This window comes from Squalius cephalus (assembly GCF_949319135.1).
Source record: "Squalius cephalus genome assembly, chromosome: 23".
NCBI lineage: Eukaryota > Metazoa > Chordata > Actinopteri > Cypriniformes > Leuciscidae > Squalius > Squalius cephalus.
The window spans coordinates 16,547,980-16,575,228 of NC_137144.1; the positions used below are offsets into that span (position 1 = coordinate 16,547,980).

General features: G+C 36.4%; 1 protein-coding gene across 7 annotated transcripts; it reads right to left on the bottom strand.

Moving 5' to 3' along the window:
* Positions 1-343: 343 nt before the first annotated feature.
* Positions 344-26,715, bottom strand: gramd4b (GRAM domain containing 4b). Of its 7 annotated transcripts, none has more exons than XM_079859740.1 (20): positions 26,509-26,715; positions 26,250-26,349; positions 20,627-20,834; positions 18,377-18,500; positions 13,848-13,968; positions 13,627-13,691; positions 12,234-12,369; positions 11,218-11,243; positions 10,964-11,055; positions 10,507-10,598; positions 10,218-10,266; positions 10,061-10,132; positions 9,912-9,955; positions 9,481-9,590; positions 9,235-9,389; positions 6,258-6,408; positions 6,074-6,167; positions 5,812-5,902; positions 5,662-5,730; positions 344-3,068 (listed from the first exon to the last, which is right to left on the bottom strand). In XM_079859740.1, exons 2-20 carry the CDS (start codon positions 26,276-26,278, stop codon positions 2,952-2,954), a joined length of 1,845 nt encoding a protein of 614 aa, XP_079715866.1. In that variant the 5' UTR covers positions 26,279-26,349; positions 26,509-26,715; the 3' UTR covers positions 344-2,951. The 7 variants fall into 7 exon arrangements, with proteins under 7 accessions (XP_079715866.1, XP_079715864.1, XP_079715863.1 ...); XM_079859738.1 differs by adding an exon at positions 8,583-8,600 and having other exon boundaries at positions 6,258-6,405; positions 26,250-26,541; XM_079859737.1 differs by adding an exon at positions 8,583-8,600 and having other exon boundaries at positions 26,250-26,541.
* Positions 26,716-27,249: the final 534 nt, after the last annotated feature.

Here is a 27,249-nt window from a genome sequence, read left to right on the forward strand (position 1 = left end):
AGAGTAGGCTCTCAGAAAGGAGGAGTTTAGAGAGATCAAATCCTGTTTTCAGGCTCTTTGAGAAATGAGGTGATGTGCAATGTATATCATGAGGAAATTACAGAGATTTTGACCTTAGCTGAACGTAAACCTGTTGTAGGAGACCTCCAAAACAAAACGAGGAACATTAGAAAGACATACAGTAGTGGAGCCCTCTAATCAAGGTTAAGATTCATGTGGTGCCTTCTAGTGAAACATCACACTATCTGTGGGCACTCTGATATATTAGAACTGACATGTGTCTCATTCATTGTGTAATGCTATTTGGCATCTCCACAGGTGGAAAAAAAGAAAACAAACAATAAAGGTTACAAAGAACTCCGAGTTTATTTCTTCTCCAATGAAGACTAATCAGAGGAAAGCAGGAAAGAGTATACCAGACATGTACATCCAGTGTAAATACAAATGTTTGATAAACAAACATCCAGTCACATTCAGCACATCAGATTTACTCATGTCTCTGAGTAATTAGACTCCAATTTACGGTGGTTGCTTCTCTGCAAAGTCTATTAAACCCAGTTGCTGGGTGGCCGTACCAATGTAAATGCCATTGTGACAACTGTGTGCTATACAACCAAGTACAACCATGTAAAACAACTTGAACAGAGTAATACACTGAGTGAAATAATACAAAAACACCCTTTCATGCTACAGCCAATGACTTCCAGGGAACAATAATCCATTTTTTAAAGCTGGATGAAGAATATGGTAGAATGCAAAATAAAAGAATAAAATGTTTCAACAAGGCATTTAAAAACTATGATTTTCCAGCTCCTTCAACATTTACTACAGGCAACCATGGCTAATTTTCATGCCCCCATTGCTCCAGGGATCAAACTAGCCCATTGTGGAACACAAATGTCTGTAAACGAAACTGTTCTGGGGCAGAAACAGAGCGCAAACAACAATACATATTTATTTGGCAAATGACAATCATTGGTGGTCAATTTTTCCACTTCAAAAATCAATAATGGAATTTGATTTTTAGAACAATGTTAAAACAATGCGTTTTCACAAATACATACTTCTGCACAGACAAAATTACCATCATATTTATTCTAACTAAATGATCTTCCACTATGTAAGTGGTCATATATTTATTAAGCCCAAAAGTGCCATATAAAAATCTATGGTAAACAAACAGCATCCAAGGAGTCCAGAGTCTAACTCCAACAGGCATATACTGACTCAAAATGATTTGAAGAAAGAAAATTTCAAGTGGCAAATGGTCTGAAAAAAAAAAAAATCAGGCAGAATAAGGCAGGTGAGAAACAAGGCTTGAACGGATAAAACAAAAGAATAAAAGACTGTCTAAAGTGCAACTTAGCACAACACATTTTGAAACGCGTAAACATTAAAAGAGCAAAAAAGAAGTGTTGGGGACAGAAAACCATGACATACTGTAAGACCCTCTTCTCTTAAGAAAGAAAAGACCTGCTTTTAATCCAAAACGAGCTGTAAAAATCTGCATAGTCAAAAGTTACAAATAGAGATGCTATGAATGAGTAAAACAAATAGAAATGTTATGAATGAGTAAAACAAATTAGTAGTTTTTATGCATCAAGTTAATTTGGAGTTCCCTATGCACACTTTTAGAAGAATCATAACATATGACATACATAGACAAATTAGCCTGTGGTTGCTTCAATAATCAGATCTTTTTTGGGGGTACAATGTTATTAAATGAAGACATTTAACTAACCATATTCAAAAGGCCTTAATACTTCAATAATCTCAGGGCTCAATGACGAGGAATGAGAATTAATATATTAACATTACCAGCTAATTCCTGCTTAGTTTGAAGAGTCTTTTATTTGTGCACATTCATTTAATGAGTAAGACTGGTGATATTTTTGTGCTTTAAGTAAAAACAAAAAACAAACAAAAAAGCACCCTGATACAGACCAGTATGAGAATAGTTCAGCCAAGAAGTATTTTAATATTTAACCAACATCATGTTGTTTCAAACCTGTATGTGGAACACAATAGGAGATATTTTAAAAACTTTTTTTTTTCTCTCTCCATAAAATGAAAGTCAATGGGGTCCAGAGTTGTTTTGGACCCCATTGACTTTAACTGTATGAAAAAAGAAAAAAAAATTCTTCAAAATATCTTCTAGTGCATAACAAAGGAGCGAATCATATGGGTTTGAAACAACATGAGAGTGAGTAAATGTTGACAGAATTTTTCCTATTTGGGCGAAAGGAGCAGCTTGGACATTCTGCCTAAATATCTCCCTTCTGGGTTAATATGTGAACTATTCCTTTAAAATGAGGTCGTTTTTTTGTCATAAGTATCACTAATGAGAAAGTTGGCGCGTCCCAAGGAACGGTGTGGTCGGCAGTTGGGAGTATGGATTTCGGTTGACGGTTAAGTCTGTTCCTTTTCCCCCTAAATCACATCTAAAAGCTCTCAGCAACACTAAGTGCTGTTTCTTTGTGCAAGGCCAGCGGTGATGCAATTAAGTGAAAATGGCGGTAAGCTCAGAGAAGGTTATATGGTCTGACTACACACGGATCACACAGAGCCCTCCGAGAGACACAAAGGAGTACCAGCTCCTGTTCTGAAGTGGCATTTCGCTGTTGTAGGACACAGGACAAACAAGTAAGAAGCACAACCAACCCCCAACCTTATAAAATAAGACCCATCCTGACAAACACTTGTGTAAGATTATAGTACGCCATTTGAGAGAACATTATATAAAACACCCCTTCCTAATACTCACATGTCATTTAAAAGAGAATATGAAATTATTAATTTTTTTGCAGTTTCTTCTCCTCAAATCCATCGTTTTGGGTTGGAGATTGGGCGGACAACTTCCGGAAGCCATCTTCTCCATATAGCGGTTAGGATAGTGCTACATTAAGGTTAGGACTGCCTTATGGACTACCTTATGTCATATGTTGATCCAGTTATGTCTCTGGGCTTGTGACTGTGGTAGCTGCTGTGGAATTTATGATCTTCATGTACTGAGTGTTGATGGCATCGAAGGCCTCGTCCCGATGAATCATGGCACCAAACACTAGAGGCTGCGGAAGAGGCATAAAAAAGTTAGTGTGCTTTTCACACTAGTGATTTTGGTCCATTTGACATCACAGAAAGTTTTGCATGGACTTCAGTATGAATCGCAGTTGGTATGAAAGCGATCCGGTGTAGAAGCGATTCTATTGGCTGAAAGAACATGTAATGGACACTCGGTTTGGTGCCTGATTAGAAATCTAGCAAAATGCAGCTTTTAGGTGGTCCGTATCATATAATATAACCAATGCTATAAATACAGTAAGCATTTCACATTCAGTTATTTCAGTTAGTGTGCAAGCTAAACAATTAGCCTACTAGCTTTTCCTTTTTTGGCACCTTCTTTGTTACCTAGCTACAGTGGTAAACAGCTGCCTCTGGTGCTCACTGTGGTGCCATGGTTTGGAGCCAGAGAATACAATGAGCAAAGAAACCTAGCAGGGTGAGAGGGTGGAATTGAACTGTGTAAACAACCTTGAAACATTTCACCTTAATATCCTACTATTATAAAGAGGAAGTAATTATTATAAATTAGAAGTAATAATACTGAAAAAAAAAGAAAAAAAAAAGTTATACAGGTAGCTTTACAACTTAATTTATTTTTAATTAAACCTGTGTGCAACGATACTCATTACAATATTTAGCTTACACATGCACAGTAGTATATACATGTGTTTTAGTATGTAAACAATACATGCATATTATTTATAGAATATATATATACACATACATACACACGAAAAAAAAAATGCCATTCCAAATATTTGCTGTTTGTTTGAAATTTATATACTTGAAAGTTCTGAATTTTTTTTTATCATGGTTTACACTAAAATAATGAGCAGCACAACTGTTTTCAACTTAAAAGAAAAAAAAAAAAAAATCAGGGTTGGAAATAAATGGTGGCTTTGGGCAAAAATACCATGAAAACGAACAAAAATGCCCCCCAAATTCAAGATAAGGGGGCAAAATACTAATGCAAATAATTTTCATGTCACTTTTATCGTGATAGACTTAAAGGGAAAGTTCACCCAAAAATGAAAATTAGCCCATAATTTACTCACCCTGAAGCCATCCTAGGTGTTTATGACATTCTTCTTTCAGACAAATACAAATCGGGGTTATATTAAAAAATTGTCCTGGCTCTTCCAAGCTTTTTTTTTTTTTGGAAGTCCATCAAAGTGCATCCATCCATCCATTATAAAAGTGCTCAACACAGCTCTGGCGGGTTAATAAAGGCCTTCTGAAGTGAAGCGATGTGTTCGTGTAAGAAAATTATACATATTTAAAACTTTATCGACTAAAATAACCAGCTTCTGGTAGACGGCCGTACGCAAGTCGACTTATGCCAAAAGAGTAACCCTTCACTTCAGAAGGCCTTTATTAACCTGCCAGAGCCGTGTCAAGCACTTTTATCATGGATGGATGGATGGATGAGCTTTGATGGACTTCCAAAAAAATATACCCATTGACTCCTATTATAAAGCTTGGAAGAGCCAGGACATTTTTCAATATAACTCTGATTGTATTCGACTGAAAGAAGAATGTAATAAACACCTAGGATGGCTTCAGGGTGAGTAAATCATGGGCTAATTTTCATATTTGGGTGAACTATCCCTTTAATTAAAGTTTTATGACAGATCTAATGTAAAGTGTAGATTCCGGTATTACATTGAGATTGTTTTGTTGAATTTAGGGCAAGTTAACGTGACAACAACGCATTACCAGCAACAACAACAAAAAAAGTGACAAAAGCAGACCCTATGAATCACCGTAGTTCAAGCCGGGGTTGCCTTGTCTGCAGTATTTCCCTATACAAAACAGTATATGTAGCACACCTCCCATCCAATAATTGCAAAGAGCTTTGTGTTTTGTTACTTCTAATAAGAAAAAGTCTCAGCTTTCAAATTCTGTCCATTTTAAAAAGTTAGTGTAGTCACGAAATTCAAACAATAAATGGTGATGCTCTTAAATGTGATGTTACAGAGTGCTGTAGCGCCTCCGATCAAGCGGCAGCTTAAATACAAGTTATAGTATGAAAAAACATGCATGAAAGTATGTTGAAAGATACAGTACTTCTTACCAAAATGAATCATGTTTAATGTAATTGATCAATCGGTTTAAACCACGGAGATACGTGTGAACAATGTTGCTCAACCTTGCATTTACCTCAGGAAAGTTACTCGATATTCATTAGTTAGCTTTAAAAATCACTAGAGAAGAGCTTACTTTTGGTTAATTGTATATGCATGCTCCAATAAATTCATAAGAGTTTATGAAAACTGCCAACATTTCAGTTTTTATTTAAGCATTTATTATATCTGAAAATAAATAGCAGTTGAAAATAATCGTTTGAGCTCTGTTGTTAATTTTAACCTCTGATATAATAGTAATGTACCAAATGAGAGGGTTCTCAGTATAGTTTGCAGCATTATTTGGGAGAGATTTTTTTCCCCTTAAGAAAATCAAAGAATCGGTATCAGCAGATATGAATATGAATATGAATAATCGGCTATTGGTATCGGTGGAGAAACTTAGTATCGGTGCATCTCATATATATACACATACGCTCTCTGATATTCTGTACATTGGCTGCTGGCCACTTACCTTTAGAGTGGATGGTGTTGTAATCGAGATCCCCATCCCAGATCCAGGCAATACTGACAACACCTTGTACTGTTAACATATGTGGAGAATCCAGTTAGAACAAAGCACTCGAGAAAAATGAGTTAATCATCCACAAAACATTTGGCAGACCTTCTGAATATCTGTGATGTCGTGGAGCTTGATGACTTTATTTTTTTTTGAGGAGGTCGCCCGGGAACTGGAACTCTCGAAACACAGGTAACTAAAAACACAAAACACAGTTTTATCATGAAGGACTGCAGTGGGCCTAGCAATTCTCTCATGCAACTCTTGTGCCTAAAATATGACTAAACATTTACAACTTTGTTCAGAGTAAATGCAATTGGTAAATATTGCCATTTAATGGAAAAATACTGCTGTCCTGCATGCATACTTCTCTGTGACGTAGAGGACACCATTGCGGATGTAGTCAGTCGGCATTTTCCTGTCCCTGTTGATCAAGCAACATCGCCATCCGTTCTCACACACTGTGAATCAAATCAAACATTCTTTTACAATTAAAGACACAACAAAGTCCATATGAAATGTTCAAAGGCTACCGCAGTTTCCCTTCCCACCTGGCAGGGGGCGCTCATTTTCAGACAAGTTGAAGACTTCATGAAACGGGCCTCTCTTGGTGTTGTAAGCCCGTCCGCTTTCCTCCTCACGACCAATCCCGCATGACATCCCAGCCGATTGAGCGCCACGTGCTACCGTTGGCTGGATCTGCTACGGGGAACAAGCAAAATGATTAATTTAGGAGCAGGATGTGTAAATAAAGCCCCAGGTTCCTGTGTGCCAATGAAGGATCAATGCTATCTTTTACCTCCTCACCAGATAAAGAACAGAATTAATCCTAGATCAGCACTTGAGGGCCCCAAAAACAGCACCCATGTGGGGGAAGCTTGTCAATTGTCATAAAACCAGTGAATGCCATTGAGCCAAGCAGCAGTGTTGACCTATAGCACAGTGTATGATGGGTCAGTGGCTCAGCTGCATGTGGACTCCTGGTGACAGACTCGGTTCTCTGGGTTGGATGCCAAACAGTAGCGAGGGATGCCTGGAGGAGGGTGCTGCTGAGGACTAGTGCAAAGCTCAAAGCCGGAGTTAAACAGCCACTTATCATAGGTATTACCACTCACCAACATACTACCATATTACCAAGGTATTCATTTATTTACAGAATGTGTTAGAGTTTGGGACTGAGCAAGACAGATGTCATCTGATCAATGTTCATGGGCATTTCTTCAACTACGGGCACTTTTAAGTCGTAGGAGTTGATTTATACTAAAATTAGCAGAAGAGCTATTTGTTATACATACATATACACTATAAAATAAATTAATATTCTATTCACAATTCAATTTGATACATTTTCAATGCCGTCATGAGCTATTTTTGATACTTTCTAATTGTCTTATGACTACATTTTATTGTTTAGGTTATACAAATCAATAATAATAATAAGAATAAAACATCTAATTGTCTTATTATAGATGTATATAATAAAACTATACACATGCACTCTTATTTTATGCCATCCAATTTTTAATGATGATGATACTAATAAAGATTCTTCATTTAAAACATACATTAATAATAATAACAATACATATTATTGTTACTGTAATAGGTTTTTCACTTTGTTTATATATATCAGTTTCATTATTTATCGTTAATTGTTGTTATAGAGGTTTATCATTTAAAGAAATGAAATCTATAAATATCTAAAAAAATAAAACTATGATAATATAAACAGTATAAAAAATAAAACTATGATAATAACAGTAAAATAAACCAAGTAAAATTTTAACATCTATTGTGTGAAAACTATTTATGGCAATTTTCAATGTTTTTCTCATTTGAATTATGTGTGTCTACTTTTGTCAGCAGACAAATTATATATATCACTTTTGAGAGTGAGAAAAGTGTATGTTAAGGGACTTTACTTTTTCTTTTCTTTTTTTTTTTATCTACATGACAAGTGACCACAGTTGAAGAAACCTTATATTTGCAGAAAACTGCTTCTTCGTGCATAGAGAGTACGTCTGCAAATACAACATATCCGCAAAAGAAATGTTGAATAATTGACAACTGACTACTGTAAATGTAGCCACTTTGAGGCCACTGCTCAAACATGACAAAAACTCGAATCCTATAGTCATAAAATTGCATAATATGCAACATTTTCAAATAACAACCATTTTGAAAGTAAATATATGCATATATAATTTAATTTCTAATATAATTCATCTGATCATCACTTTACCTCCATTTTCTGAGGTAATTGTAAACTAGCTTTGAAAAGTAAACACTACAAAGTGGCGACACCAGAAGAGCCAAGCTTTTCAGAATTTCTAGCCACCTACACAAGGCATTTATGTAATCATATGAAAAAACTTGTACTGTAAGTCGTGCATAAATAGAAAAGGATGAGTTTCCTTCTAATTCTCAACAAATGTCTCCATAAAGTGTAATTTGTTGCTAAAATATGTAAAAGCTTGACTGCTCTAATGTGGTCACTGCTTCAAATTACTATTACGCCTATTGTTCTACACTAAACTATAGTATAGAGCAGCAGAGAACCTCTCAGATAAACCTCGCATGTCACACACACTCACACAGTATTCTACACTATCACCTTGTCTGATGACGATAGATCAAAAACATCCTGGTGCTTTTTACAATCTTGTTCATTTACATTTTGTGCAAATTAGTAAGATGCATTTTTAAAAAGACAGTTTTTGATCCAAATGTCGACAGACATTGTCAGTGTCATACTGCATATTCCTGACACACACACACGCACACACACACACATAAAACACACACACACGCAGGACCAGCCATTGGTGGCAAACACAGGCACTGTTGTCAAACCAAAGGCCACACTAGATCCCTACCTTTTCGAACCCAGACAGCTGAGAGAGGAAAAATAACAGAATAAACATGTGACAGACCATCACACAAACCAAAATCCTGCCATTTATTAATCAAAAAGAGGAATTACATATCCTCCATTGGCTTAAATCATGTTTAACTATCTTGTAGACACTGTTTTGATCTGTCTGTTTATTTCTATATTTTAGTTTTTTGTTTTTTTTAAATTCATTTTAAATGATATTTAACTGATTTTAAGATGTTATTAGCACCAAGATACAACTCTTATTCAAGATGACCTGGCTAAGATGAAGATGTAATGTAATGACTATATTATAATTAATGTTCTTTTTGACAGCTTGGCCAGGTCAATTCAATAATATAATATAATATAATATAATATAATATAATATAATATAATATAATATAATATAATATAATATAATATAATATAATATAATATAATATAATATAATATAATATAATATTTTTGCCAACAAGAGTTTTATTTTGGTTAAATAAAGGCTACTAACTAAAAAGAGGAAACTATTGCTCCTTTTCAGTCATAACTGACAAGTTCCTCCTCATAAAGAGACAAATAGGAATCAGGATTAATATTTTACAAGCTTTTTGAAACCGGAACAATGAGGTTGCGCACGCGAACAGTTCACTCACCCGTCTGCTCATTGTGGCGTTGTTACGCTCTTTGAGCTGCGGGTCTGTGGGTAAGTTGGCCCATACAATGTAGGGTGTGTCGTACTTGTCCCTCAGTTTTGGGCAGCTTTTGAAGATAAAGTCAATGATGAAGAATTTGATGCCAGCATAGAACCCTGAAATAACCACAAATAAATGAAAATTAGAGACTTGAGACAAAAAAAAGCACATTAAAATTATTGTTGCATGTCAAACTGAATTTCTTACCAATCATGAAACCTAAGAGTTTATATGGCAGCAAACAGGAAGTGATGAACGCCATCCACAAACCAACATACAGTTTCTGTGTGATTTCAGGCTGCACCCACATGAACAGACTGCAATGCAATTATATACAGTACATAATAGTATGCATACATGTATGTAAATATACATTTATACAATAAACATACTTAAACAGGCAGTACTACCAAAAAAATCAATATCATTGTACTATTAATTTTACATCAACTTTATGCTCTCTCACAATAGTACTTTTTTAAAACTAAATAATAATACTGTTAATACACAAGTTAAAAACATTTTTTTGATATTTATTTAAAAAATAAATAAATGCAGAACCAAATGGCATCTGAACCATTACACAGTATATACTCTTATACCGGCCGATCCCACAATTCAATATCTAACATACTCACTTTTTGATTTTTTCCAATACGTCTGACATCTTTCCAAATAGATTCTGTGAAAAGACGTCACTTGTGCGTCAACAGCTTTATGTGTGAAGCAAAATGAAAGGTGTCGGCATTACACCACCACAGCTAGAACAAAGTCACAAATCACTTACCTGTGCCTTCTGTGCAACATCCAACACTAACTGGAACTTCTCGGAGACTGTGAGATCTTCCTTTGGAGGCTCCTAATAAAAAGAAGAGGCTTTTAATCAAGCATTTATATTTAACAACTTACTGATGTTAATAAATTCAAATGAGGCTAATACTTACTATCGGTTCGGACACCTCAGGCACAATACTCCACTGTATCCTCCAACCCCTGAAAAGATACACGCAGAACTGTTTTAGTATGCAAAAAAAAAAAAAAAACATTTAAAAACAATAGGATTTAAATGTAACATTTAATTATTTTTTTAAATGTATTTTTTTTTCTATGCTAAATAATAGGTTAGTTAAAAGGATATCCAATTATGGGTCAGATCCCATGTCATGCAACCAGCACATGGGTGTTTGTGAACTAGTTGTGAATTGAACCAGTGATAGATTATGTCGGACGTACTTTGCAATGAGGTAATTCAAGGACAACCGCAGAATGGCTAAAAATAGAAACATGGGGATAACCCAGCCATGCCAGGCAGCATTCATATAGATCTGTGGAAAAGATGAGAGGGAAGAAGACATTAAAATGAAGGACGGCATGTCAGGCGTGTTTCTGGCAGTGTTGAAATCATGTCAGCCGCCATACAGAAACACGTGGTGGCACTATTTATCTACATTTTAGTATTTTAAGATCAGCCAACTTTTATCACACCGAACTAATAAACATTAAACCGTGTAACAGATTAGTTTTAACCTGAGGCGGGGCTTTTTCAAATCTGGTGGTATGCAGACAACAATGAGCTTTATTTGTTTTAATTATGGTAGTAAAACAGACACTTTGGACTGGGAGGCTACATAAACATGATAAAGAGTGATGAATGGTGTTTGAGGGGTTTGTGTGGGTGGGCTGTGCTCACAATAAAGGCGATGGCTGACGTGTAGACAGAGTGCCAGCTGGATAAGGCAGAAAGGTTCCTCATGAAGTTAGTAACAGGCTTAGCACCCCGTTCTGAAAACACACACACGCAACACACAGACCAGAACACAGTCAGTTTCATGCCCGTGACACAGCAGAGGTGATGGGAATTAAAATAGGGCTGCAATCCATTAAAATATTTAGCATTATGGCTTGGAGGGTTTTTTATTTGGGCTGCAATATGAAAACACTTACTGAGTCGTCTCATATTTTCAGTTAATCTGCAAAGAGGAGAAAAGAAAATTAATTATTTAATGAGATCCGTTGGGAGGGTGAAATTATAAAGCCAGAAATAGCATGAAAATTGAGACTGCATATAAAGACATCCAGTTCAATGTTCCATCCAGCACATTACAACAATTAAAATATAGAAAATATACAATAAAAACAGGTATAAAAACACAGAAAAATCTAGCAAAAAAAGCCTGATTCCAAAATGGGTTTTAATCACACCTAGCATTCAATTACATCCAGGTCATTCCTATTATGCAGTCAGTACATTTTCATGTTTTCAAGTATACTTGAATATATTGGATAAAATATGAAACTCATTAAGATTTAAAAGTTTTAAAGAGGAAAATCATGTTAGTTTTCTTTTCATAAAATTACAATTAACTGAACAAAGCTGAACTATAAATAATGAAATTCTCAAATTTACTTTGGGTTTAGTGGATATTGCCATTTTTCTTTTTTATGATTTATGAAATTTTCAGCAATTTATGAAAGTCTTTTGCAAGTTAAATAAACAAACAAACAAAAAGTTAATGGAAAAACAGCAGAAAAAAATATTATATAAATATTAGGGCTGGCCAACGATTAATCACATCCAAAATAAAGTTTATTTATTTAAGAAAAATGTGTTATTTATATATAAAATATTCATATTTATATATAATATAAAGTATGTATAAATATATATACACAGTATATACATGCAAATATTTCTTAAATACATTATACACACACACACAGAAAAAGAAAAAATACTATTATATTACATGTATAATTTAATACTTTTAAATACTTGGGTAAATAACTTCTAAATGTTTTAGTATAGTTGACCAGAGTCTGACCAGGGTTTACAGAGTTCAAAAGGTACTGCATAACATTGAATGACCCATGGCTTGAGCAGTTCTCTGTTCAACCTCCCTTCAAAACCTGTAAATTATTAATCGAAACAAACTAAACGAGGCTTTATTTGAGCTGGTCACCTTTTAGCACTTAGTGGTTCCTCAGTCTCGACTGTATTCTCCTCAGGCTGAAAGCGGAAGTCTTCGATATAAACACCAAAGCGCTCATAGAGCCATTTCCACAGCCGGGATCTTAAGGTATCCTTCTGTTTGTCCCCTACCAGTTCAAAAACAGCACAACACTTCAATGCAGCATTGCAGACATTTAACTGATTCACAATATAAACATAAAACGAAAAGGGCTGTAATATTCTCAGATCACAAATGAGAATCAGCCATTTCAAGAGATGTTTAATTATAGGTGAAATGGAAAAAACAACAACTCCTCTTCTACATGAATTGCAGTTGACAAAATAATAAAAGTATGAACTGTGATATAACAAAATATCTAAAGCATGAAAGACAAAAGCTAAAAATCCGCTATCAATCAGTTGAAGCGATGGATAAACTATAATCTTGTTCCTCAAATGAACTTCAAAATAAGGGCACTGGTTCTCAATCACTAATAAAGTGTTGTTTAGCGCACAGAACAAAATTGCCACACACAATTTCAGGCAGGACAGGTGTGTGTCCAATTCAATTTATTCTTCTCGTTCTAATGTTGATGAATCCGGATTATTCTTAATGAGGGACTGTGTGCCCGCAGCTAGTAATTACACAACGCACATCCAAACCATTGCCATATGAGAACACAAATAGCAAAAGTAAAGCCAAATTTGTTACTCAACACCACATAAAACACAAAAACATTTTATTTAGGACTAGACTGCATCACTAATTATTATGCATTTACCAATAAAAGCTGCATTTTTGTGCAAAACACATCCCAGATTATGATGTAATGCATATCTTTTTTGTAATTAAGAAATAAGACTTGCTTAAGGCCCGAAAATAATCTGCATTTCGCCTTTCGAAGGATACTCATTTGGCCGTGAGCGTGGAAAGATGTTAAAAAGACTTTGTATTCAAGTGCTCAGGTCACTCGCACATGCGATGTTATATGTGAACTGTCCGAGCAGAAACAAAAATTGGGCTGCACAAGGACGGTGTGCTGAGACGTCCGCGGGCCCTCCTGATGACGAAAATTACATCGAAGTATACCTGGGCTTTAATTATACATTTTCTAATAATAACGCATAAAACAAGATCAAATGCAGAAAAAAAAAAATCTAGGTGTGAACCATTATTCAACATATTTGACAGCAACTACCTAACAGCCTCAGTGCTACAGAAAAAGTACTCTATTAGAGAATAAAAGAGATTGTTGAAAAATAAAATGAAGAAAAATCAATAAATTAACAATGAATGTGCCCTTAGAGTCAAAAAGTGATTATGATGATGTATTGCTATTAGAGATATCAATTTCCAATTGAATGCATAAGTAAGTGGGTCTCAAGATCTCTATAAGCTTTACCTGTTCCATTGACTGAAGTGACTTGTGGCTTTGGAGGTGGAGGTGGAGGTGGTGAATCTTCTAGTCTGGACCAAGCACACTTATTGTTTAGAAAGTATTAACAACAAATAAATATAGAAATAACTAAAATGGAACATTTATTTATTAAGTTATATACTATAGACGTGTCAAATGATGTTGCGGGAAACTTCTATACTGTGGAAAAGCATCACCTCCCATACCTGGATCTGAGAATTTCATTCATTTTCTGCTCGAGATCGACTCTTTTCAATTTCTCTTTCTCCAGCTCCTGCTTCAGGGTGTCGACATTTATCTCTTCTCGGAGCTTCCTCAACTCCTCCTCTGTGAGCAATACACAAAGAAAACAGTTCAACTGCATGATTGAAGGACTGAGGAGATTGCTGTTGACTTCAGGAAACGAACTCGGAGACCATCAGCAAGCTTGAGGTCTCTTTGGCCACAGATGTCAAATATACGCGATACAAAGGGTCAGCTGGTCGTTGTTGCAAAATAAACCCTGACAGCATGATCAGGATCTTGTATCACTCTCTTAAGGTTTATTTCGCAATAATGACTGGCTAAATGTTCATCTAGGCAAGAGGAGAACTGCCTCCCCGACTGAGCCTGGTTTCTCCCATGGTTTGTTTTCTCCATTTCTAATCACCTGGTGGAGTTTGATTTCTATTGGCTTGCTTAGTTGGGGACACTTAATATTCAATAATATTGATTTGACCCGCGCTGATACTATCGGATGAGAACAAAACTTGAACTGAGCTGAATAATGACACTATTGTCTTCTGTAGAGCTGCTTTATAGCTGAATTGAACTTGTTCCAGAGGGTTAGGATGACAGGATCCTAGTCATCCTAAATCTCAAAGATGACACTAAATTAAGCTCTCTCACAGGACAGGACACTCGGCAGAGGAAGATTCGAGACACTTCATCCTCAATTTCAGAGAACTTGATGATTCTCGAGTCAAACAAACATGTAGCTGCTGGCAGAGACGGATCGTCCTTGATCTAACAAAACGAAAATAAATTAATCACAGTTCTAACAAAGAGCATGTTTTCTGAAAACTTCTTGCCTCTGGACTCATGCACCAGCACAACAGCCCTAATAGAGTAGTTTTTCCACCTGCCCTCTATTGCACACAATGCCTGCTTCAAGGTTGCCTGGAACACAAGCCCATCTTCATCTATAATTCAGCAGTTCCTGAGTCTCCCACAGAGGCGCTATAGTCATGATAAAGACCCCCTGCCGCTGGCTCAAGGGCAGGTGCGCCAAAAGAGAAGATATCTGAATCCAGATGATCAGTGCAGACCATAGGGGCCGTCGCTAAACCCGGAGCTAGTGGACGGAGGGACTGAGCAAGCTGTTTCACAGTGATAAAACAATGGATCGGAATGAATATTTATAGCCATGATGCTATTCTTCACTTTACAGCGTGTTTGGAGTGTCAAGGCAAGCACATCTAGTTGTACAAAAGTATAAATATCAATAAATCATAATAATAAATCATATTACTATTAATAATAATAAAGAATAAGAACAAATCAAAGAATACTTACAGATATCCTAATCTCCTGTAACATGTTGTGCAAAGCAAATGTTTAGGAGCTTTACATGAATAATCCTTTTGGGAACATTTGCTAGATTTGTGCTATTGTGTGAGCTTTTTTTCATGTTCTGGTATGCAAACTCAACCTCGCTTACGGTTACAGTGAAATTGTGGCAGAAATAATCTTGTAAGCAGATATTAATCTTTGCCATGCTACAAGCACTTAGTCTTAGAACAATATTTGTGTTGCAATGTTGCACTGCACAGATGAGACCCTGAACTCAAACGGCACTTACTGTAAACGTAATGGTAACTAACTGTAAGCCAATAACCCATTAGTCAACAAGGAAATGTAATAGAACCTAGCGTCGCGTTTAAACATTGAGTTGCTTAGTCACAATGTACTTTGGTTACTTTTGCACTGGGGCTGAAGGTGAAGGTATCATTTCTGTGCCACTAGTAGCACCAAATAGAATGGTAAAATATATTTAAAAAATTGTGCGTGACTGTGTATATATGTATACACACAATTTTATAATTATTTATTAATTATTTAAACTCAGATTTTTAAAATGTTAATAATTAAATGATAAAGTAATTACATAATTAACCCATAAGCAATTAGCACATTACTCAGGCAGTAACAATGCAGAAGGAACTTGAAAATGTAAACAACATTTTTATGGCTTGATAAGGACATGTTCAATGAGTTTGCCAGATTGGTTCTTGGCCCACTGTCCTTCATTGAAGCTGTGCTGTCTCACTGCCCTCTCTGAAATACAAACTTCAGCCTCAGCTCACGCCAACTTACTGGAGCAAAAAAAAGCTAGAAAAAAAAAAAGATAGCATCTAATGGCCCATTTACACCAAAGCAATTAAGCATATGAAAGCCTTTCTGACTGACAGCATCCTTTCACATAGTTCACACAATCAGCCATGCCTCTCTCTGCCAAAAAGACCATTAACACAATGGTAAAGGCTACACAAAACCATGGACCAATGCTAGCTCATCATAGAGTAATCTGATGAAATGAATTTTGAACTACTCATGTTAAGCTAAAGCACCGTTTTCCTCCAGAAAGTTGAATGGGAAAAAAATAATTAAAATAAATGTTTGAGGAAGTATGATATGTTTGAAAGTTTAGCCAAACATTAGCAATGAATGTCTTTCATGTTGACATGGTGCATGTTCTGACTGAGCAAGGGGTCACTAGCAGTTAGCACACCTCTATTGTAAAACTGACAGCTGCAGCTTCCAAAGAGGTCATGTCATTTGATCCAAGAACAGTGAGATGAGGGATGGGAAGTATGAAGATCTGTCTTATGACCATTTGTTACTGGCCCCTGGCATTTAGACGAGTAGACTAATGCTACTCAAGTAAACTGGGCAATAGCTCTTTGGACTTATTCATTTCACAGTCATAAATGTTAACAGTACGACTACACTGCAATGTAATGCACTGATTTATCATATAATATATGATACATATATATATATCATACATATATACATACACATTTTGTATTTCCTTATTTTATATTATACAATTAAATTAGATCCCATTTCCGGGTCACAACCCACTGATCTACAGAACAGTCCAGATGTGAAGAGTCACAAAAAGAGCATCCAAATCTTTGACCTCACCGCATATAACCTTGCAGCATCATCATTCACAGGTTTTAAGTCAAAGCCATTAGGTCTCTCTTTCTTTTTAGAGCGGAGAGGCCTCTGTTGTGTAACAAACTATTAATAAGTCCAGTCTGCTTTTTTGGGCAGCAGCAGTTTGGCCGCCCAGGTCTGACCTTTTGCTGCTTTCCAGTACTGCAGTGCTCGAGGGCAATTCGTATGCACTCACATACATACAAATACAAACACAGGGTCTAAAAATAGACCAGACACTCCCTATCTCGTAATACACAACTAACGTTCTGTTTAAGCCAATATAATGAATGGAATACTGAATTATCAAATGTGAAACAAGATATTTTAATGCCTCAACATGCTGGAAAAAATCTAAAGATAAAGAAAAAGATGATACTACTCCAGAAAACGTCTGTTGTATGCGTGCGTGTGTGTGTATGAACCCCAGTGGAGGGCTAATCTCTGCTTCTGAAAGTCTCACTAATTGAAAAGTGGTAGAGGTGAGATGGATCAGCAGTATACATGGTGGGTTTATCACCGTAAGGTTCAGGCAGCTCCCGTCCTAATGAGAATGATCTCACTCCACTGCTCGGGGTGATAAATCCACAGACACAGTGAGACATCACCCATTTAGCTTGAGATATACTGCAGATCTGGAGGCCTGGGAGGACAAATCACTTTTTCCTGAAGAGCCGTTTCTAACAAATTCTGGATATCCAAGTTAAAACTAAATTTTAAAGCATCTGAGAATATGTAAAAAATATATATATAATAGCCCTATTCCAAAAGCATTTCAAGGTATCATAGGTGTGGTTGTAAGTATGCAATCCCTAAATGCACTGCAACAAGCTCAGTGAAGAAAAAAAAAAAAAAAAAAAAAAAGAAAACATCCACAATGGCCTGTGTTGAATGAAATGTTGATTACAAACACTATTTTTTACCATTATACTTTTATTAAGAGTAAATATTAATAACAATAATATACTTTAATCAATTATAATCTTTAAATATTTATAATTATAACAAAGGTTGCATATAAGTATTAAATTTTTATTAAATATGTATCAGCCTGGCTCATCAATATTAATTAGATAAAGCATTTCAATGTATTGAGAGTGTGATCCTAGGTAAGCAAGCTATATTATATTGTATTATATTATATTATATTATAAATCACAGCCTGGCTCATGAATATTAATTAGGTAATGTACAGTCCTAACTGACTTGCTGAAAGTGGGCGCTAGTCATATTAGGATCACTGTTCACCGCTTTCACTTTCGATGAGTCAACTGTCAATGCAACCAGTTCCATGACAGCTGCCTTAAACTGCTGACTACGCAGACAGTACGCAGTGATACAACTTGCAAGGTTTTAGAACAGAAGCACAATGGCTTAAAAATGGGGCCATTATAAAGCATGAAATCCCACAGAAAAGAACTGCAAAATCAGCAACAGAATAGGATGTGTATCAGGGGAGCAGTGATGATAATTTAAAACGATGTAACCATGTAAAACAGGGATGCTACAAGAATTTTTCTGGGTTACTCACGAAGAAAGTGCTTTTCCAGTAAGGCTATCTCCAGGTGACCTTTGACCTCATTGAGTCGGTCTGAATCGCACATTTTGTAGTCCTGGTTGAGAGCAGCAGACATGGTGAGAGTCCCTGAACCAGCCTGGAGAAAATCAGTAAGAGAAATTAATTGCAATGACAGCAATACTAGTCTGATTCAACATGTTATGAAAAGCCAAATGGCCCAAAATCTCCAAACTGATCAGTGCATTAAAAATGTTTTTTTATATGGCCACGTTATGGTCTAATAAATGAGTGTCCATTAGGAGTCCAGTAAAAGACATTTCACAGATTTGTACTCCAGCCTGCCAGAGACGTTACAGCATCATCTTCATAGAAGTTCAGCATAACCAGGATTCAACAAATCACGGCTCTAGTCACCAACCGGACGCCAGTGCGGCAGCTGTAACCATGGTGACCAGCTCATAAGCTTGCAGAGACACAGCAGCTCTCGTAGGTGAGCTTTCCAGCGCTTATCAAATTAGAAGCAGCAAATGCAATTTCTTAGAAAACGTGCTTTGACAAGGCCGACCTATACGAAAGCCCATAATAACATCATTTTCTCAAAACGTGGTTTCCGATCAGTTCTTTTCTTGTAAAATTACATGTAAGACATTAAAGGTCAGTGCTGGACACTGAGGGCATTAGAAACAAACGTCCACAGGAAAAGACACTGCAGCTTGAGTATCTTGAGATAACATCTTGAGATTTTTTTTAAGACTAGAAGTATTTGGAAGTCTGGGTGTGAACGATGGAGGGAACTCTCAGCTGCAACAACAGGAAGAGGTCATTTATACAGAAAGAAATACAGTGAAGCAAATGGATGTTTAGGCTGAAAGTCCTTTGGGAATCTGGCTGTCTGCCTCTTCATGCAATGCAAAGAACAGGAATTAAATACAGGCTGGAAGCAAGTGACGGGGAACACTTTTTTTTTTTATTATTAATAATTCTATTCTACAAGTATCAGTTCATAAATTTGTTTAATATTCAGTCAAAAACATTTAGCCAACACATTTCTACATAAACCCCAGTAAAAAAAAAAACGGTTAGCGAATAACCCGACTCCACCCACACTGCTGAGAGCGTCGCTGAGATGAATATTGTTGGGCGGAAACCTTAGATTTCTATACTGCTTAGTTTGTTTTTTTCATAACTCATTACTATTGATCACCCTTTATGTCTATCTGCGGGTTTTTGAAAATATTTAACCAATGAAAAGTATTAAAAAGAGCTTGTGACTAAACCGGTCAGTAAAGCCTCATAACTTCACCTGCCTCAATCTTAAATGAAGTGCCGCATGCAGTTTGAACAGTCTCTGCTTGTTTGTAATGCAAGGGTAAATAAAGAACTGGTTCTTTGAATAAGTGCAGTGTTTACTCAGGAAACATTATATATGTAAAGACTAATGTTTTATGTATTTGAGGAGCGGAAAAGAGTGTCTCAGTCTAGCACAGTGGTTCTTAAAATAGCCTGTGCGAAGCACTTCATCTTTTATAACATGAGATTTTGGCCCAATAACAGAAAGAAATTTACCACTACAATAAACTTTATAAATCGTAGGTTGATGAAAACGTAATGAGATGGACTTACTGCCTCAGATGCGGCCATTTCAATGACGGACAAACCACGCATGTCCAAAATTCTCTGAAATTCGGTGGTCAACAAACTTGTAACTCCATTTGCGCTTGATTTTGGTAAAATGTTAAGAATATAAATGCCACATGAAAGTGTCCGGCCATGTATAAAGCCACAATTGTTTAAAAAAAAAACAAAAAAAAAAAAAAAAAAACTGTTGGTTTCCGTCCAACAGCGATGACATGTAAAACACACTTCCTTTCAATAACCAAAACACACAACAACAAAAAAAGTGAGAAAACAGCCAATACTCAATACTGTGTGCGTGCACAGCCTAAGTGATTAAAGATCAAGAATCCATTTTTGAGTAACATGCACCAATGAATCATTTAAAAAAACGGAATGGGAATAAAGAAATTAAAATAGATTTTTTTTGGGGGGGGGTTGAACTGAATGGTTTTCTATGACTGGTGTTATGAAATCTTCAAAATAGAGGTTTACACCCATTTCGAAATGGCTTATTCACAATCTTATCGCATCTCTACATTTTTCTACAGAGACAAAACACTCAACTTTAAAAAAAGAAAAGAAATCTTCAGCACTTTCTGACAGATGCTCCCTTGATATTCCCACATATGAAGGGATGTCACTTACAGGGTCTCGCTGCTCTTCTGTGTCTTTGATAGAGCTCCGCTGTTTTACTGGGACGTCGTCATTACATTCGCTATCAGATGCGTTGGGGGACTCGGCAAGGTCCAGGAACTCATCTCGCTTCGGTCCTCTGAACCTTATCTTATCCAGACGCTTTAGCATGTTCAACACAGAGATCTGTGTCTTTATCTTAACATGGCGGCTGGCAACCCTGTAGGGACAAAAGCAGCTTCTAAGTCATTGTGTTGACATGAAACCGTGCAGCGATGAAGAAATGTACAATTGCACAAAACTATCTTGATAAATATCATTCTCATTTAGACCAAGTTCTGGCTTCTCATATGTTCATTGCACATACTGAATATAGAAAGTACCACGATATGAATATTTACACTCATTGAGAAACATTCTTCATATTATTGTCCAAGTGAAAACCAGAAGCGGAGTAAGACAAAGCCAGCCATTCTTAGCTCAGGAATAATGTGCAACTGACAGTCACTCGCTTACACAATAATAGTCTCTCTGGACTGGGTATTGAGGTCTGTGAACTGGGACGCCTGATCTCGCTGTGAGAAATTGCTACAATCTCAAAGAGATCAGCTGATGTGGGACTAGTGTGGCCCAGCACCCTGTTCTGTACAGTATGTGGGTCAGAGGTAGAGGCCCCATGATCCTCACGGCCGTTTTGGCCCATAGTGAGACCCTTGTCCAGTTTGAAGTGTGAGAAAAACCAGACATTTCATATCTATCTAAAGGTGATAAGTAAAAGTTACTCACCTCCATGCCGTAAAAAAATCTGTATGACTTCTGATTTGTAAACGAATCATATAGACAGGATTTGTGAACTGAATTGACTGATTCATTGAAAAGACTTGACTCGAAAGAATCTGTATTCTTTTGTGAATGCTCAATTCCACTAACTTTTAGTGAGCGTTAGATTATGGTACTTTAAAACAAAAAATAATCTTTAAAAACACAAATTGCAATCTTTTATACAGTGCATTATAATGTTGTGATGCCCAAATTCACTTGTAGCAGTTTTATTTTTTATTATTTTAGACAAAATGATGTTGCATTTTAAAATCAACCATTTGGCCATAAAATGAAAACAATTATTGGCTTTTTGGTAATTTGGTATAGTCTAGACTCTAGAGTGTCATTTTATTCCTCAGTGTCATTTTTTTTTTTAAACATATTTTCAGTTTTCATTTTAGTTTTAGTAATTTTATTGTGATTTTGACGTTTTAATTCGTTTTTTTTATAAATAACTATAAAATAAAATGATAATAAAACTATTTTATATTATAGTTTAAGCCTTTTTAGTAATTCAACTTAAACAAAAATTGAAACAAACAAATATTAACTATTGCATTGACATTTAACTGAAATAAAACAAGTTTAGGTTTTAATTGAATTACAGAAAATCATTTTTAATTGTTTTAGTTAATAACAGCACAGTTCCTCACACAAAACTGGTCTCAGAATAAAGCATTTTAAAACCCACATTTTTTTTTTTATTTACTTTATGGCTTTTGCATCCTTTTCGAAGCTTGAAAGCCTCACTCACATTGATTGTAACTGTATAGAAAAAAAGCAACCAGCACATTATTCAAAATGTTTCCTTTTGTGTTCCACTGAAGTGTTAGTCATACAGGTTTAGAACGACATGAGGGTGAGTAATTAATGACATAATATTAATTTTGGATCTTTAATCTTAATATTTGCCAATAACTACCTAATGGAAACAGGACATTCGGCTGTTAAACTCATGGAAAGAAGCAGGTCATGAACTATTGTGCTCTTCCTCAGGCAATGTCTTAAACGTCTTTGTGCATCTACAAACATTCCCTGAGAATGCTGAGGTTAAAACACTAACACAGCTTTGCAACATGTGACTGGATTATTTATACAAAAAAACTCTCCAGGAACCAAGGGCCCAGAGTGGGGCACAAAATAACGCTATTAGTGTTCCAAACTCTGCATTCCCTGCAGTTAGTTGACCTTACAGCAAACAAAGCAGGCCTGGGAACAAAGCGATCGTATGCGTGCCTAGACACTCAAAACCTCCAACCCAGTTCTAATTTCACTTCCAGAGCTCAGACAACATGCTGTACATGATAATGATAGTACTGAGGTTTAACACCAGTCGCCTTGTTCTTAAGCAGGCTGATTTTGGCTTCCTGTGAATTAGAAAGGGACTTTTTTTTTTCTTCTTTTTTTTTTTTTTACAATAAGCAGACATTTCAAGCAGCTCTCATGAGGGAAACGGAAACATATCTGCGGATGGTATTTATCACCCATTTGTCAGATTTACAATGTTTAAACTCATTAGAACGCAGCATTTTATGAGAAATTATGACAGAGTGTGACAACTAATCACAGCCTCTTTCTAAAAAAGTTTTGCTTGTGAAAGAGTACTACATCAGGCCTAAAGTAAACCTTCCTTTTCTCTCTTATGTTTCATAGTACAAGAAAATAATTTCCTTAAAATTAACACTTATAAATAAACGTATCTTGAAAAGTCAAATCACCCAAATTGCAGAAAATTCCCCAGCTCAAATGTTTTATATTGTTAGAAACAAATCAGTTTTATGATAAACATAACAGAGATTAAAGCCAAAATATAAAATGTCATGTATGATTTTTTTTTTTGCTATTCACTACTCTGTAGAGGGAGGTCAAAATGACAATTTTCACCTGAGAAAAGTGACCCACGTTTGGTTTTTGACAATTGAAAATGGGTAATATTCAACAATTTGGACATGGAGCTCCATATATCCATATATGGGATTGCGGTCCATATATGGCATTGAGATCCATATATCTATGAGATTGAAACATAAGGCCTTAAAAATGAAGATACCAAAATAAAAGTTTGCCAAAAAACAGAATCTAAAATCATATTAAGATTAATCGTTAAAATGATTAATCGTTAAAAGATTGCGATCTTGATTCAAACACCCACGCGATCTTACTCCTTAATGACATTATTGATTCGCCTGTGTCTATTAAACCTTTTTCGACAAGTTCGATCACAGCGAACATTCAGATCTGCGTTGGTGCTGCCGCTGACCCAGCCAGAGCAGCTGTCATGTATAGGTATGAAAAAGCATCACAAACAGTCTTTTCAACCACACAGTATCATTATTTCTGTTACAATAATTCAAATTGACACAGAAGTACTGGGATAAAAGCTTATAGTTCGGATATAAACACTGATGTATGTGGTAGCAATCAAAATACAGTAAATCACCTTTTGAAAGTAATGACGCTTCAAATAAAGATTGAATCAATTACATTGTTACACCAGTAGGTGGCGAAAAGTGACCGTTAAAGAGATTCGTTCAAAAATGTTGATTCATCCAGTAATGAAACAAGTGAAGTCTGTGGCTGTGTCCGAATTCACCCCCTATACCCTTAAATAGGGCACTTTTTGAGGGGACAGCCATTTGTAATGGTGTCTGAAACCATAGTAGACGTTATCGAATGCACTCATTCAACCCACAATGCACTACAAAAACGAGTGCACAACCGATGTACGCTCAACAGCTAGAGAATACTCAATGCACAGCAAGGGTCGTGCCAAATGAATTCCCATGTGGCAGAAGATGGCATCTGCAGCTGAATCAGCCATCCATTTTCCAAACCGCTGGTCCAATGTGGGTGCAGCGTAACATCATAGTTATTAATGCTGTTAAATCGATTAATCGCAATTATTCACATCTAACAGAAAAGTTTGTTTATGTAATATGTGTGTATATACAGTATATTTACATACATGTCTCTGTGTGTATACTGTGCACATAAACGCACACACATATATAATATCGATTATAATCGATTCGACAGCACTGACAGGTATAAATTCCTTTTTAATTGACTATTAAATTGTTTAAGCTATAAAGCTTTACATTTAGCTTGTATTAACGAGCTAATTTCTGTGAAAGAGTTCAAGATAAATCTTTACATTACTACTGGAGCTGCCAGTTTGTGACAAAAAAAATGATTAAACAGCAAACACAAACTATGCAAAAGTGGCAGGCCTTACGGCGCACTCCAAATTCACTCACTCTCATTCACTCCTTCAAGTAAACTATATTAGTGAAGTAACGTAGGGAATAGTGAATGAGGGTACAGGGGGCATTTTCAAACAAATACTAAAACATACTTACAGGTTGCGATTCATAAACCGATTGTCCCGACAAAGTGGTAACTGCTCCATCTTTCATGAAAAGCTTTTGGGTGTATAGCTGGCATTGTACTCATAGGTTCTGGAAGCTGTTCTCCGTAAAATGTGCAGCACACAGATAAACGTTGGGGTTAAAATAGTCAGGAACAGTGTTAAAAATAAATGTTTTTAATTCGTCCGCCTTAGGAAGGCCAAACAAAGGGGTTTTGGAACCGGGGTGGAAAAAACAGCGTCTCTTCGACATGGAAACAAAACGCTACTAATGCAGGTGTTCTTCATCTTCTCTAGCGCAGCTCGACTAGGCCTCGCCCCCTTTTTTGCTATTCCATGGGCAGGATTATTTAAATGAGTGACATTGTGACTTCACAAGATCAGGAAAAAGCGCGTTGTAGTTCGGAACAATTCGCGTTGTAGTCCCAACAAACGCCCAACTAAACGTTCTAAGAACCTTGCCAGAACATTAGCCAACATTTTGTGAACGTTTCCTGATAGCTAGGAATGTACAATACACGACAAAATGCGTTATAAAAGAAAACAACGTTCCATGACTGTTGTATTCCATTCAAGACGCCATTATATTGTAATTATATATTAACACCCATTAGAATTACATCATAGGTAAACACCGTGACTACCAAAACTATTTTCTCAGTACTGACGCCACTGGGCGACTCCCCTTTCACTCTCCCGACTCTGAAGATGAGTTCAGCGGTCAGGCTGCTCCTCTGTGCTCCCTTTACAGCCTCATTTACTGGCATTGTGGCAATCTCCATTCCCCACATACTCTCTCCAAACACCACCCGCCCCTATTGTCAGAACCTCCGCAGCCTATTACTGTATCTGTCAGCGATGTTTAGCGCCTTTTTACATGCTTCCTCGTTCATTGAAATCCACTGTTAAATAATAAAAAGCATCTTGTTAACACAATGCTTGCTTTAGCCTATCCCAAGCATTCTGCATCTTCATCACCTCCCCGTGTAGTTCAAGTTGGATCTCATCAATAAAACATCGAGGGTTGACACAGCTACACCATCAATAGATTGCCGACTAATGCCTTGACCTAAAAAGCCTTTCGTCACTATGGAACATCTTATAGATCGATGCCGTGTATAGAATGGCGGCTTTCGTGTGCGTGCACAAAATTTTAAATCGTTTTCTTACCTCGTCTTGACTGTAAGGGATGGTTGTCACATTAAGCCATATAATATATTAATTAATAGCGTGAAATAGACATGTCCAGAAAGCGTGCTGCGCTGCACAAAACTACAAACAATGTGGCACATTCGCTCGCGAGTCGCGCGCGCTGTAATGAGTTTGAGGTTTCGAATTCGAACGCAACAATGTAACAAAAGCTTCATCAGTCCGACACATTGTAGCACGCGCCCCGCCCGCAGTGGGATTAAAAACCAGAAAGGGGTTAGAAAGTTTCTTACCCACCTTGCACGGAATCCGTAATTAAGTTTCATTAACAGGAAGGCATGAATATTCGAGCTTCGCCCCGCTCCGTCGCCACCTGCTACCAGCTCGATGAGAAATCCTGCGTAAAATGCCCAAGCAGACACATTGATCTAACAATGCGACTCCATTATCTGTCAGATGTTATTTGCAGCGTTATTGCGGATTAGAATCGCATGCGAACTGCAAATCATCATTTGGGGTATCTTTCAATCTGTTGTTGATATCCAGCGAGACTCACTTCACACCAGGAAATTTCGTCAATGACAGCGACAGAAGCTCTTAAAGGGGCCGATAATTGACAGTCGCCTCTTATCAGGCAATACTAATTCTTTTTCGTGAATTAAGTTAGCGTTCTTAAATTAGTTTCTGTATTTAAAATATTTTAAATAAGGCAACAACAGAGGGACTTCTGTGTCTCAACAAGTGAGGTGGACATTAATCCCATAACTCTGTCAATCCATGCTTAAAGTTTAGACGTCATATACGCATACGAGGGTGGAAACAAACGCGATGGTGTATATGTTTTCTGTATTTTTATTAAGTGGACTTGTTTTGACTTGAATATAAGTCTAGACAGATATGTAACAGGTCTGGTTTGACTCGTTTTGAAGGTGTTTGTACTACAGTTCAAGTTAGCCTTTATCGCTGGATGATTGTGTGTCCACTAGGTGGCGCTCAACGACAGTTCATTGTGTTTACATTTGAACAGTACAACTTTGTCGCAAAAACACAGTAATCACACATTACATTTTCTTTACATATTGCATATTTTATATATAACTTCATCACACAATACTATCAAAACTATCAAATGGATTCAATGAGAATCATCATTGTTTTTTGTGTTTTTTGGAGGTGTTACATTGGTAAACAGTCAAATTTAAATATTACAATATTTTTTAGAACAAGAACTTTTCAAATATATTTCGAAATGTAATTTATTCCTGTGATGCATTCAGAAATCATTCTAATATGCTGA